Source organism: Phyllobates terribilis, unplaced genomic scaffold, assembly GCF_046119375.1.
Source record: "Phyllobates terribilis strain yellow unplaced genomic scaffold, ASM4611937v1 Scaffold_11__3_contigs__length_659146591, whole genome shotgun sequence".
NCBI classification, from domain to species: Eukaryota; Metazoa; Chordata; class Amphibia; order Anura; family Dendrobatidae; genus Phyllobates; species Phyllobates terribilis.
Window position 1 is genome coordinate 426,708,718 of NW_027362771.1, and position 15,930 is coordinate 426,724,647.

The 15,930-nt window shown below is 45.2% G+C and overlaps 1 protein-coding gene across 3 annotated transcripts in view; it reads right to left on the reverse strand.

Moving 5' to 3' along the window:
- Positions 1-15,930, reverse strand: part of TP53BP1 (tumor protein p53 binding protein 1) — a 155,875-nt gene that overhangs the window by 118,172 nt on the left and 21,773 nt on the right. The window contains exons 1-2 of one of the 3 annotated variants that reach the window (XM_073653149.1): positions 15,814-15,914; positions 7,922-8,109 (exon numbers count right to left, since the gene is read on the reverse strand). In XM_073653149.1, coding sequence (XP_073509250.1) covers positions 7,922-8,101 — 180 coding nt within the window. In that variant the 5' untranslated portion in view covers positions 8,102-8,109; positions 15,814-15,914. Of the gene's footprint in view, positions 1-7,921; positions 8,110-15,719; positions 15,915-15,930 lie in introns of those variants that run through there. The other 2 variants (XM_073653148.1, XM_073653151.1) reach the window with 2 other exon arrangements.

Below are 15,930 nucleotides of genomic sequence, written 5' to 3' on the forward strand. Positions count from 1 at the left end.
TGCAGGGTTTATAAACAGTGTATACAGCAGAACAGGGTCCATTGCACGTTCTGTCTGCTGCTGTTACAGAAGAGGGGATTGCACGTAGCGATGCCCAAATATTTTAACAGCCATGGTCACAAGAAGGCGACGGTGGGAAACTGTCGCAAGAGGTGGATGATGAGACAATTGCCAGCAAATCAGGAGGAGGCCCAGGGTGCGTACGTGGAAGACGAGGTGGTGGACGATGAAGTCACTGACCCAACCTGGAAAGGTGACATATACAGCGAGGACAGCAGCACAAGGGGTGAGGGAGGTGTAGCACCACAACAGGTAGGAACAAGCAGTAGGGGTGGCCACAGACAAGGCGGGCAACTGTTCCCCAGAGCACCAACACGAGGGAAGTTGCCAGTCCAACTGTTAGAGCCAGACTCTGGAAGACCTTTTTTAAAGATAACCCAAAAAGGCCAATTGCAACCTCTCCAATGCCAGCATCAGCAGGGGCAGCAATACTACCAGCCTGACCACCACCAGCATGCTCAAGTACATGACAGCAAAGCATCCGACTAGTTGGGCCAAACGCCAGGGTCCAGAAAGAGTCTGCGGGTGACACCACTGCCTATTCTGCTGTTGTGTGTGCACACCAATCCCCTGTCCATGGAACAGGTGAAGATGCCTCGCGCCCTGCACCTGTCATTGCACACTTGCAACCACCACCATCAGCAACCACGTCCACGTCCCTACCCCAGTCCTTGGAATGCAAGTGCAAATACGCAGCCAAAGCCCCGCAGGCCACACTACTAAATTCACACTTTTCTCGAATGCTTGCACTTGAAATGTTGCCTTTTAGGCTCATGGAGATGGATTCTTTCCGCAACCTGATGGCGGCAGCCGTCCCTCAGTACTCAGTCCCCAGCCGACACTATTTCTCCCGGTGGGCTGTCCCAGTCTTACACAAGCACGTGTCCCAGAACATTACCCGTGCCCTCAACAACGCAGTTACTGGGAAGGCCCACCTATCCACGGACACATGGACAAGTGCTTGTGGCCAGGGACGGACCCTGTTGGTCCCTGGGCAGGAACACGTCCTCCCAACGCCGAGGTTTGCGGGCTCTGAGTCAATCAGGGTTGCCCCTACGTTCTACAGCTCCTGCACCTCCTCAGCCTCCATCTCCGAAATGACCACATCAGTCGAAACCTGGAAGCACTGCCTCGGCCAAGCGGCAACAGGCTGTGCTGAAGCTAATATGCTTAGGTGACAAACCGAACACCGCTGCAGAGTTGCTGACACCTGTAAAAGAGCAGGCAGATCTGTGGCCGTCACCGCTGAACCTACAGCCAAGCATGGTTGTATGTCACAATGGCGGAAACCTGGTTTCGGCTCTGAAGCTAGGCAAGCTCACACATGTACCATGCCTGGCCCATGTATCAACCTAGTGGTTCAGCGGTTTCTCAAAACCTACCCGGATCTGCTTGTCAAAGTACGTCGCGTGTGTACCCATTTTCGAAAGTCACCTACAGCTTCTGCCGCCCTCACCGTGCTTCAGCAGCGTCTGCGTTGGAACTCAATGTTGCAGATGTTGGGAAGGATTTGTGAGCAGCACAGTGTAGTTGTGGAGTACCAGCTTCAACACGTCAGTCGTTATTCAGGTCAGCCTCCGCACATAAGAGCTGATATGTGGGCATGGATGTCAGACATCTATACCATCCTCCAAAACTTTGAGGACTCCACCAAGATGGTGAGCGGTTATGACGCCATAATTAGCATCACCATCCCACTTCTCTGTCTACTGAAACGCTCACTGCTCACAAAGAGGAGGCATTGCAGGCGGAGCGCGATGAGATGGAGCAAGGAACCATACAGGGTGATGCCACACAGCCCAGCTTCATCTCATCCCAATGCGGATTGGGTGATAATGAGGAGGAGGAGGAAGAGGAGGATTAACAGGAGCTTGTTTTCTGCGCTACAGACCGTACTACCCACACAAATGTCATACCGTCTGTTCAGCGTGGATGGCACGAGGAGAGGGAGCACGAGGAGGATGAGGAGGAGAGCATGGACAGTCATCCTCTTGGTCAGGAAAGTCTTGACTGTTGGCAGTCTGGCACACATAGCTGAGTTTATGTTCCGCTGCCTTTCCTGTGACCCTCGCGTTGTACACATTTTGAGTGACCGTAATTACTGGTTGGTCACACTTCTAGACCCACACTACAAGGAGAACTTTCTATCTCTCCTTCCCGTGGTGGAGAGGTCTAATACAATTTTGCAGTATCAAAAGGCCCTTGTTGTGGAATTATTAAAAAAATTCCCAACTGAAATGCTGGTGGCAGAGGTCACAGTTCCTTTGACAACCAAGGAGTACAGGCGAGAGACACAAATACAATGCAGCAGACAGGGGGAACACTGTCAAAAAGGTCTGGAATAGTTTTCTCAGGCCCTCCCAGCACCTCTTCACACCCAGACATGGGTATGCACTTCCTAATTTTGTCTATTTTCTGTTGTCCTCCTCCTCCTTCACCACCACATCACCAGGGTGACCGTGATGCAACACCCACATAAAAAAAAAAAAAAAAAAAAAAAAGAGTTAAGGGAGTTTATGATGCCTCTAAGAAAATAAATGTAGCGGCCTAACTAACATTCTGTAGGTTATACATTATGTGCATGCATACCCCCCAGTGGTAAATGTTTTTCAGCCCATGCACTTAGTGCATGGGCATTACCAGTATAGGAGACCCACTCCTTAACAATGGTAACAATTTAATGAGGCCCTCCTCTACGTTTCTTCAAAGTGGTATTGGGGTGCATCCAAATTTTTGCCAGCCCTTGCAGTCACTGCATGGGCATTACCACTATAGGAGCCCCAGTCCTTAATAATGGGACCAACAAAGCATAGCCGACTGATGGCACTCTAACCAGGGCTGTGGAGTCTGTAAGCCAAACCTCCGACTCCTCAATTTCCATGACACTGACTCCAACTCCGACTCCCTCATACATGGCTCATGTTTAAGAGATACATTTACTGTAGCACAGATTTATCTCAGCTAAAAGTCTAGACCCTTAAATCAGGAATAGGACATTTCATAACTTTCCCAAATTCCTATGAAAAAACATTCCCCACAAACTGCATTGAACTACTGTACCCAATTTATTATAAATTTTAGGAGTCGGAGTTGGTCCATTTTATACCGACTCCACAGCCCTGCCTCTAACAATAGGGAGGGCCGACTGCTGGCCCTTTAACAATAGTGAGGGCCGCCTGATGGCTCTGTAAATATAGCTGTGTGACCTTCATAGTCCCTCCTTCATAAATGAAACAGGATGTGTCTGATCATGTCTCACACACTGTTAGAAAAAAACTAACGGGAGTGTTCTATTTTGTGGTCACGTGACCTGCTGCCTATTTATTCCAGCTCCGCCCTTCTGGCTTTGCTGGACTTCAGTGTTACTTTGACTCTTAATCTAGCCAGGTGCTTTGTACCTATCTCTATAGTTTGCTTGGTCCTTGGACCTCTAAGTATTTTTGTCTGTTTGCTACGCTACAACTTCTGCTAGGAGGTGTCCAATTTTGTCCCAGTCCTTAGTACTTTTAGGGACCCCTCCCTTATATCTATAGGTTTGCGTTCAGACTAGCTGAGGACGAAGGCGGGTCTGTTCACAAGGAACAGGTTGCCCGCTGCATCGTAGGGAATCAGCTTAGTCCTATTGTAGGGACAGTTTTCCTATCTTTCCTTAGTTCTTGTAGCAGATCATAACACACACCACATGGCCAGATAAGGTTGTAAAATGTTAAAATGACATTTAGGCTGTGTGCCCACGATGCGTTTAAGCAATTCCGCTGCGGAAACGCATAAAACGCATTGGTAGAAGGTCTGCAATGTTCTCCACATGCTGCGGAAATTTCCGCTGCGGATTATCATTGCGGAAAAATAATCAGAACTACCAATTATTTTGCGGAATCGCTGCGTTTTCGCCGCCATTGACTTGCCTTGAATCGCATGACATCCGCATCACTAGATATGCACATGCGGATATCATGCAGTTCAATGTGCGGATGGTACCCGCGTTTGGAGAAGAGGAGACTCTCCTCCAGACTCAGGTACCATAGAACCTGTAAAAAAATAAAAAATAAATATTATACTTACCTTCTGATGGCCCCCGGTCTCCATAGTGATGCGTCCTGAATTGCCGGCAGCTCGACTTGATAAAAGGACCTGCTATGACGTCATTTAGTCATGTGATGGGTCACGCGACCGCCGACGGCAGCGGTCGCGTGACCCGTCACATGACTAAATTATGTTATGGCAGGTCCTTTTAGACTATCGCGAGCTGCCAGCAAGCCAGGACGGATAACTATGGAGACCGGGGGCCATCAGAAGGTAAGTATAATATTTATTTTTTATTTTTTACCATTCTTTTCCGGTCACACTATATAAATCCATGCCGTTTGCATGGATTTATATAGTGTGAACAAGTTGTCAAGCACTTTCCAAGTGATGCTAAAAATCGCTTGACAACCCGCATGCGGAAATGCATGTGAAGAACGCTTCACTTACGCTTGTACCTGGCAGGAAAAACGCATGTAAAATCCGCATGAGTTTTTTCTGCCAGGGAGATGCAGAAACGCTCAGGAAAAAATCCGCAGCATTTCTGCATCGTGGGCACATAGCCTTACTGGTGAATGTATTTTTCACCGTTGAAAGCAATGCAAAAGTGCAAAAAAGCATCAAAAAGGCTACGTGTGAACATAGCCCAAGGTGTGGAAGAGCTTTTTTTTTGCCTTATACACTGTGTTCCAAATTATTATGCAAATAATATTTTCTCAGATTTTCCCAAATTACCTAAATGAATTGCAGTCATTGTAATTTTCCAGTCAAATAACTATTAGAGTACAATTGAAAGGTTTTTGTACAAACTGCCTATGATAACAGTATATTTTGAAAAAAATAAAAAACTCAAACTGCACTCAAAATGCATGTTCCAAATTATTATGCACAGCAGAGTTTTCAACCTTTTCATTTTAATAAAGAACAAAAAAATGGTCATTTTTGAAATTCTAAGCATTAGCAGGTTATTACAAACTGAAATCAAACAGTTTTCAACTCAAAACTTTATTCTAGGTGATGTTACATTTGCACATAGGACCCCTTGTTCGAAAGGAGCTTCTGAACCCTCTCGTCCATTGAATTTGTCAGGTTCTGGATGGTTTCTGCTTCAATTGTTTTGCATGAGGACAGAATACCCTCCCAGAGCTGTTGCTTAGATGTGAACTGCCTTCCGCCATCATAGACACTCCTTTTGATGATGCTCCAGAGGTTCTCAATGGGGTTGAGGTCAGGGGAGCATGGGTGCCACACCATAAGTTTGTCCCCTTTTATGCCCACAGCAGCCAGAGATGCAGATGTGTTATGTGCAGCATGAGACGGTGCATTATCATGCATGAAAATGATCTTGCTGCGGAATGCACGGTTCTTCTTCTTGAACCATGGCAGGAAGTGCTGTTAGAGAAACTCAACATACATTATGGAGTTCATCTTTACCCCTTCAGGGATCCTAAAAGGGCCGACAATCTCTCTCCCCATGATTCCAGCCCAAAACATTACTCCACCTCCTCCTTGTTGGTGCCGTAGCCGTGTTTGCATGGGGTGTCCATCAACCAGCCATCCTCCACTCCATCCATCTGGACCATCGAGATCATTTCATGCATGAAAATGCAAATATATGAGGGGACAGTACAGAGATGTTTCTAATAATCTTTTTACACCTAGGCCTAGCCGGGATGTCAAACTCAAATACAGAGGGCCAAAGTTAAAAGCTTGGACAAAGTCATGGGCTAACCTTCATATTTATTAAAAATGTCTACAGGATGTTTTTCCTTATCATGAAATAGAACAATGAACTTTTTCATATGGAAACAAACTTGAAGGGATTGTCCCACTAACAAAGTACATTTTAATTAATAGATCTTAGAATAAAATATTGAAATAATATAATGTGTTATGCAAGAGCAGTAAAAAGCATATGGCCCAATTTAAATATGTAATAACAAAGGATAAAAAACCTTGAATAATAGATAAAAAGTATGATGCAAACAAAAGTGCCTCTACAGTACCCTCCACACGCATGGTATGATGACTACTGTACCCCCTCAATCCCCCAGACAAAGAATGGTGACCCCATCACAGTATTATTCTCCAACTGTAATCCCCACATAGTCCTCCGTGGAGGACTAATGGGGCCCTACATTTATAAAAAAAAATAAATAAATAAATAAAAAAAAAAACCTCACCTCTATCCATTCCCCTGCTGCTCCGGTCTCTCTAGATCCTCTGCACAGCGGGCGTGTTGTAATGATGTCACCGCACCTGCTTTGCAGAGACGTCAGATGCAGAGGGGGAATGACGGGAGAAGGAGTGTCAGCTGAAGCACCCTGCTCCATCATTGCTTTTAAATGTTGAAAGTGCGATGACGGGTGAAAGTGTGTTGCAGGCCAAATATACTCGAGGGACCCGCCCAGCGTAGCAGGCCAAATATACGAACCCTGTGGGCCAGATTTGGCCTACGGGCAAAAGTTTGACATATGATCTAGAGGAAATATGGTTTAATCATACTCACAGACACATTCTTTACTGTAAGAGCAGTGAGACTGTGGAACTTTCTGTCACATGATGTTGTAATGGTTGATTCACTACAAAAATAGAGGGAGGGCCTGGTTGCCATTCTTAAAAAATATAATATTTCAGGTTATTTGTATTAGATTCTTTGATGGGATGTTGATCCAGGGAATGTCTGATTGCCGTATGTGGAGTCGGGGGGAGGATATTTTTCCTCTAATATGGGGAAGTTTACATTTGACTCATGGGATATTCACCTTCCTCTGGATTAACAGGTTAGGTTATAGGTTGTACTTACTTCTACCTTTAACTTTAAATACTATGAAAACAGAGATTAAACTGCTGTGATCTGTGCTAGCCAGGGCTGTAGAGTATGAGTCCATATTGGTGGAGTCTGTATAAAATGGACCAACTCCGAAAATATATAATACATTGGGTACAGTAGTATAATGCAGGATGTGCTGTAATTTTTTTCATAAGAATTTGGGAAAGTCATGAAATGTCCTATAAATGTCTGTTCCTGATCTATGGATCTAGGCTTTTAGTTGAGATGAATCTGTGCTGCACTTTAAGTACACGCTCAGTAGTGAGGCCGAGCTGTGGAGTCGGAGTCAGGGAAATTGAGGACTCGCAGTCGGAGGTTAGGCTTACCAACTCCACAGCCCTGGTCCTAGCACAAATATCCATTACAGTAGGGTGCCACCTGCTGATAATTTTGGTAGCTTTGCTTATAAGTCAGCAAAATTATTGCAACATAACATCTATGGCGGATATTGGGAAGGTGTTAAAAAATGTGCAAATAAAAAGATGAAACAAAAAGACAGGCACAAAACACACACAAAAAAAACCCAATCATGAATAGGCCCCTTTGTGTTTGGGCCCAGTCATCTTTGACATAATATGTCAAGGGGCTTTAATGTACATGGAAAAATGCTAAAAAAATAGTTTTATAATTTGGTCTCCAACACCACAAGTCTAGGGATCTTTTATTTTGAAGCTCAAAGCTGCATGGTGGAAATGTGGACATGTGTGTGGAGTAAGGATAAATGCCACATAGGTAGGTAGGCATGTCCACCTACCTACATATTATATATATTGATCATATGACAGGTTATTTGTGTGATCTATAAAGAACTTCCTCTCCAAATCACTCAGTAAATGTATCATCTGCCGATGAGAATTTAACCGTAAACTCACTAAAACCATAGCAAGTGCTACATTTTATTAGAAGCATTATTTTCATTAGTTCTCTAGCATTTCACACGTCTTAATATATTTATAGTAATTACATCAAATTAAAAGCATAAACGAGTAGGGCTACAATTCCTACCATGACCGGGCTTTCTACTGGTGATTCCAGCTGTGGAAGATGTTGTGCAAGCAGCCCAAAGCGAGCATGGTCCAGATCTACTTCTGTTCCCAAACTTTCTGGCTGGGAGTCTTCTACAATAAAGCATGGTGCCTCCTGCTGAGAAAAGTCTGTGTCCAGCTGACTCCTACTGGGGTCCATCAGTTTACCTACAAGATACATCATAGAAAATCTTATCAGATGGGTCTCTGATATTGCACATCTTGCATGCATTGTAAAATAAAGAAATAGAAAACTCTTTTATAAATTAAATTCATTAAAAAAAAAGAAAAAAAAAGTCCTGTTATGACTTAAAAAGTCTGGTTTCCAAAACAAGACCAAAGACTGGTTCTATGGAAATAAACATCCAAAATAGAAATTCCCTTCCACAATATAATAAAGCACATAAAGTAGCATAAGGACCACAGCAGATTAAAGAGGCATGTACACAGCAAGGTAATTGTGAACGAACACTGTTAAAAACGCTCGTTTCACGATTATCTTGCCGTGTAAACAGGCAGCAAAACGCTTGGTTCATCAGGTGAAATGTTTTTGTGCAGAGAACCATGGCAATCGAGCGACCTAGTGTATAACGCTCAATGGGCATTGTTTACATTGGTCCACATGTGTAATCAGGCACGTAAACGACCGCTGATCAGTAAAAGCCACCGATCGGCGGTGGTATTGCACCGCCAGTAGGACCATGTAAACAGACCTTAAAGAGCCTCACTGCTAATCACAATTTGAAAAAAAAATTACATAAAATCTTAAATGACACGCTGCCACTATGATTCATCTATTTATTGTATTCACTTATATAGCACCATCATATTCCGCAGCTCTTTACATTCATTATCATTGCTGTCCCCATTGGGGCTCACAATCTACATTCCCTATCAGTATGTCTTTGGAGTGTGGGGAGAAACCAGAGGAGAAGAAACTCATGCAAACACAGGGAGAACATACAAACTCCTTGCAGATATTGTCCTTGGTGGGATTTGAACCCAGGACCCCAGTGCTGCAAGGCTGCAGTGCTAACCACTGAGCCACAGTGCTGCCAAAATTTAATCTCATGAATCTAATATTTACATCATGGCTGTGGAGTCCGAGTAGGTGCTCATTTTGGTGGAGTCGGAGTCGGTATAAAATGGACCGACTCCTAAAATATATAATAAATTGGGTGCAGTAGATCAATGCAGTTTGTGGGGAATATTTTTTCATAGGAATTTGGGAAAGTTATGAAATGTCCTATAAATGGCTGTTCTATTCCTGATCTAAGGCTACATTCACACACAGTGTTTTTGCTGCGTTTTTTGAGGATACGTTTTTCAGCTGCAAAAGCAGATCAGCTTTTTAAAAAACCGCATCACCTGAAAGGTTTTTGAGCTCATAGATAATGTTTTCAATAGCAAAAGCAGATTAGAAAAACGCCGAACAAACTGACATGCTCATTCTTTGTGAGGATCCGTTTTTGAGCCCAAAAATGGATCCTCACAAAACGATGTGTCTGAATGTCATATCTTGAAACCCACTGACTTTGCTGGGATGCCTAGAGTCAATGCAGTTTACTGCAAAAAACGGATCCGCAAAAACGTTGCGTGTGAATCATGGCTGTAGCAGGGGCACGCACCTATCAAAACTCACTTGCATGCTGCAGTGCTCCCGTCCTGCACTGGCTCCAGACTGCAGGGGGCAATCTCCCCTCCTCTGTCCTGTCTTCTGCCGTCTTCACCAGAGAGAGGAGGGGGAGGGGTGCCTGCCCTGCACAGGATCCGATTCCTGGACCCCGAGCTGGAGAAAGTGAAAGTACTACTGCTCATCTCTGTCACAGGAAGGTAACTAATGCTAATATTGTAGGTGATTATTATGTGCTCTCTGTACAATGTGTGTTATGTGCAATGTACTATTTGCTTTCATCTGTCTATCACACTCTATCCCTCCATCTATCCATCATTATATTCTATCATAAAAATGATTAAATGTCTGATGTTCACATTGTACTACAATAAATGTTCCACATATATTGCTTATATTTAAGTGAGAGTCGGAGTCTGTGTAAGGGAAATTGAGGAGTCGGAGTCGCAGGTTTGGCTTACCGACTCCACAGCCCTGATTTACATGGTTATATTTAACTTATGAAAAGGACATGTTAAAAGAGGAATAATCAATAGGGTAGGTGGCACACCCTTAATGGACGGTATGAATTAGTATAGGGTGCCAATTCCTCCAGAGTCAACCACTGAGCTCCAAATATTGGTAATGAATGGAAGGAAGGAACTGCACACCAAAAGGCATGTGGAGATGCTTAATTAGGATTTATTCAGAATATCTCAAATCCATAGATTGCACCGCCGTCAGTATAGCAAAAACGCTCAGGTAAACATCCTTCATCAGACATACGGTATGTGTTGTAAATTCTCTCAAAATTAGAACGGACCAGAATTTGGGGTATGCTTCCCCAAAGCAAAGAGGCAAACCAGGACCAAGTAGTGTGTAGAGTGAGCGGTGTGTGACACATCTAGGTTCCCAACTTTCAGGCCATTTAAACAGGCCGGCAATCACCCAACAAATAAGCAAAAGGCTCATGCAATAATTTTGTAGGCTGGCTTTACACAATTGACTATGGCATTTAAAGAGACTGCCAATCAGCTACATGTAAGCTAATCGGCAGTCATTTTATGGCCTGTTTAAACCTGCTGACCGCACTTCTGTGCGCACAGGACTATCGCTAATACAATCATACTGTGCATATGGAATACCATTGTTCTTGACAGCATGCCATATTTTCAAAGAAAATAACCATACTCCCTCCACCCCCATGAACTAAAAATCTCCATACCCCCCCCCCTCCCCCGTGAACTAAAAAAGAATCACCATACCCCTCCCGTGAACTATAAATCACCATACCGCCCCGACGAGAGAGCGTTTGGTTCGCTTGTCAAATGATTGTCGGCCTGTTTAGGTGGCGGGAGCTGCATTTCTAGGAACGCTCATTCCCCAATTATTGATTCTAAAGCAGCATTAGCCAGTTTCAAATTCATCATTCTTGGCAGCACATCACCCATGTAAACATGAAATGTCCTGTTGAGAACAAGAATACTCTACGGGCCCACATTTCTTCTCGACCTACAATCTGCAACAGTGACCCCATTCCTTCACATCTCCTGCAGTCTCTCTCACCGGTGGTCACCACTCACCTGACTAAAATATTTAACCTCTCTCTTTCTTCAGGTGTCTCTCCCTCCTCATTTAAACATGCCATCATAACCCCTTTACTTAAAAAGCTATCCCAGGACCAGAACTGCTCTGCTAACTACAGACCAGTCTGTAATCTTCCCTTCATCTCTAAACTCCTGGAACGCTTGGTCCACTCCCATCTAATCTGCTATCTCTCATAACTCTTCTCGACCCTCTACAATCTGGATTCCGGTCCTTACACTCCACTGAAACTGCCATCAGTAAAGTCTCTAATGATCTACTAACAGCTAAATCTAATGGTCACTACTCCCTGCTGATTCTCCTGGATCTCTCTGCAGCATTTGACACTGTGGATCACCAGCTCCTCCTCACTATGCTCCGCTCTATAGGCCTCAAGGAAACCGTTCTCTCCTGGTTCTCCTCCTTACTCTCTGACCGCTCCTTCTCTGTGTCTTGTCGGCTCATCTTTCTCTCCTTGTCCTCTTACTATCGGGTTTCCGCAGGGCTTAGTCCTAGGCCTCCTCCTCTTCTCTTTATACACTGCCCCTATTGGAAAAACAATCAGCAGATTGTGGTTCCATTATCAGCTCCATGCTAACGACACCCAACTATACACCTCTTCACCTGACATCACCCCTACCCTAATACAAAATACCAGGGACTGTCTGTCTGCTGTCTCTAACATCACGTCCTCCCTCTATCTTAAACTGAATCTCTCCGAAACTGAACTTCTTGTGTTTCTCCCCTCTACTAACCTAACTCTACCTAACATCGAAATTACCTTGGAGGGTTCAACCAACCATAACTCCCAAGCAGCACACCAACTGCCTTGAAGTCATATTCGACACAAACCTTTCCTTTACTCCCTATATCCGATCACTCACCCGCTCTTGTCATCTGCATCTTAAAAGCATCTCCAGAATCCGACCTTTTCTCACCTTTGAAACTGCTAAAACTCTTACTGTCGGTCTTATTCACTCTTGTCTGGACTACTGCAACTCCCTTCTGATTGGTCTCCCGCTTACCAAACTTTCTCCTCTCCAATCCGTCCTGAATGCGGCAGCCAGGGTCGTATTTCTATCCAGCCAATTCACTGATGCCTCCACCTTGTGCCAGTCATTACACTGGTTGCCCATTCGCTACAGGGTCCAATATAAACTCTCACCCACACAGCTCTCCCCAGTTCTGCACTGCCTTATATCTCCTCTCTCATCTCGGTCTGTATCGCCCTACACGTGCCCTCCATTCTACAAATGACCTAAGACTAACATCCCCCATAATCCGAACCTCGTACCTCCGTCTCCAAGACTTCTCTTGTGCTGCGCCAGTTCTCTAGAATGCTCTACCCCAGATGATCCGACTGATGCCTAGCCCCCATGTCTTCAAGGCTTGGTGTCCGGAGGAAAGCAAACCCCTCCTATCTGCCTACTATTCCCCTAAATCCCCACATCCCCCCCATCCCTGCACGTCACAGGGCCCTGTGACGTGCACAGCTCTGCCTCCCTCCCGCGCAAAGCGCCGCTCCCATGGAGCGCGCTTTGTTTCCCTCCGGCCCCGTTTGGCTGCGTACTGCGCCGCAGCCTAGTATTGCGCAAGCGACGGGGAGTCACTGAGACTTCCACTCCGCTGGCAGTACGCAGCCAAACGGGGCCAGAGGGAAACAAAGCACGCTCCATGGGAGCGGCGCTTTGCGCATGTGCTGGAGGGGAGGCAAAGCAGGGCACGCCACAGGGCCTGTCACAGGGCCCTGGACGTGCAGGGGAGGGAGGGGGGGAGAATATGGTAATTTAGCAAAGAGGCGTCGATTTAGGGGGAATAGTAAGGGGTTTGCTTGGAGCCCCGGACACCAAGCCTCTGGAAAACAGACTTTATAAAACCAGATTTCTCTGCAATCAGACCTCTGCTATGGGTCATACAGGTAAGTATAGATTTACTTTTCTTTTACCTCTATGCCCATAGTAGAGGTCTGATATCGCCCAGGGCGTGACACATTCCCTTTTATTGTAAAGTGCTGCGGAATATGTTGGCGCTATATAAATAAAAATTATTATTATATTAAAGCTTTTACCCCAGTATTCTTGTGCAGAAAGTTTTGAAGAGAAGCATTATTTTGGCATAAATGGCAGCTACTCTAAAATTATGTGACTGTTGGCATTCTCTTTCCATTTTTGCCGAGCTCTGACACATTGGGCGGCCATGGAATAAGACAGTGGGTGTGGCAACCATTGCTCATCTAATTTATGGCAAACGGAGGTGTTTGCTAAGTCACAAATCTTACTCCAGCAGGGATTGGAGTAGGAGCATCGGACTCCTGCACGTCCCCTCATCAAGACAAGCATGAACAACGCCAGTCTTGATGTATCTATGTGCAAAGAATGATAGGATTAGCGATAGTTCTATCAGCATTAAAGTGCAGTCTACCAGTCTAAACAATGCATGAAATGACTGCCGATTAGCATGCAGCCGATAGCGACTGTTAAACGACTTACTGTCGACACATTTAAATCCATCGTAAAACAACTGGCCACAGAAATGGAATGAAAGTGCAATAAAAAATAAAGCCACTAAAAATTACTCCTGTGGGATTATGTGTCAACCCGGCCTTATGGGGTTTTTTTTATTATGATTTATAAAGATATAGAAAAATTGCAGAGGACAATATGACCAAATTGTTTATACACAACCAATGGCAATTCACTCCCAAAGTGGTGAAATTAGGAGCTGGAAGAGGCAACAATCGTTTGTCTTGTCCCGACATAATCCAATGCATCACCTGCCAAGCACTCTCTTGCCAAAAAAATTCAGTGAATATTACAGTAGCAAAACTGAGAACGTAACCTTATGAATCTCATGCACACGTAGAAAAAAAGAAAAACCCTACGAGAGAGCAGCTAACATACATCTCAGCCAGCCAGTGACTCATCTTCAGAAAATCTATGGAATCGGCAGACTGAAATTGGACATGCCTGATCTACATCTCTGACGATCAGTCGGCTGGAGCCCCCATACACATCAGAGCAGGGGTTCACAACCTTTTGGGGTCCAAGGCCCATATTGTCAGATCAAACTAGCCCATGGTTCACAATGTTAGCAAAGTATGAGACATTTACTGCATACTGAAAGTACCAGGGCTGTGGAGTCGGTAAGCCAAACCACAGACTCAGACTCCACAGCCCTGCCTCACTACTGAGCGTGTACATAAAGTGCAGCACAGATTTATCTCAACTAAAAGCCTAGATCCTTAGATCAGGAACAGAACAGACATTTATAGGACATTTCATAACTTTCCCAAATTCCTATGAAAAAATATTCAGCACATCCAGCATTGTACTACTGAACCCAATGTATTATATATTTTAGGAGTCGGAGTCTGTACATTTTATACCGACTCCACAGCCCTCGAAAATAGTATGTACAATAAATATGTTACCCCTCCTGATAGGTGGAAGCCCTATATTTGGAACCAGCACCTATTATAATAGGACTCCCACCTAACCGGGGGATTGAGGTGCCCTTCTCATGGGTATGACAGACAGGGTGAGACCATGCACTCTGCTCTCTACATTGTAGCATATGGCAAACCCTGAATCCATCAAACGTTTCCCTTCTTCCAGAAACTGCAATGACTATAACCGCGCTCATATACGGCCATGTCTCATCTATACTCTTTTCTGTGCTACCGGAGTCAGGACTCATTCTGCTGAAACATGGCGGGCCCACAACTGACCTCCTCAGTCACAATTATCCGTCCCTACAGAGCAGCACCAGTGGTCTTCTCCATAACATGGGATATACACGTGACCAGACCCTATGCCGATGGACGAGGGCCACACACAAGGGTACTGGGGCCTACGTGACCCCCGGCAGCAGGTTGTGCAGAAATCCCCTGAGCATTTCCAGTGAAAGCTGCAGTGACATTTACACCAAATCATGTGGCGTTTTGTGCAGATTTTGTCAATTTGGCTACAGAAAATTGTAGGACTAAGGCCACAGCCCCACTATCAGTATCCGGTCAGTATTATTTCTCAGGAGTGGGAGCCAAAACCAGGAGTGGGTGATAAATGCAGAATTGGTGACTTGTTTCTATTATACCTTTTCTCTGATTGTTCTTCATCTGGTTTTGGATCCCACTCCTGAGAAAACATACTGACCGAATACTGATAGTGGGGCCATGGCCTAACATTGCAGCTGGACGCTTGGACTTCGCTGCAGATCTGTGGGGAATCCGCAGATAAATAACCACTATTGGTTTTCTTGTGGATTTTGAGTTTTCCTATTGAGGTGAAACTAGAAAATCTGCATCAGATCCAAGACAGGAATTGCCACGCATCAGTCATGGAGGCAAAGCATGAGACTATGGGAGCCCTGAACCAGCTGATAGCAGGGAACAATAGCCCGCACCGTCCCGTGACACGGCCAGCTGTACAAGTGCTGATGCGCGGCTGTGCGGAGCCATGTTTGCATCTCTCCCTCCGTTCCCTGCATCCCCCACTGTTCCCTTTGTCCTCCTCGGCCTGTACAGAGCATTAGGCGCCCGTCACAGCGCCATTCCCTGCAGCGCGCACACTCCGCTCACACTCACAGTTTCCAGTGTCCCCCTACAGCAATAGTGTCGCGATATATCGCCGGTTCGGGCGCCCGTATGCCCTCCAGAATGCAGGGGCAGCGCTACCCACCAATGCACGCTGTGCGCAGCCAGGGAACCACGTCACCACAGCAGGCTGCTATTGGCTGGAATGTCGTGACGTCATTCTAAACATTCCCGCCCATTAGCTCTATGGGAAGGAAATCTC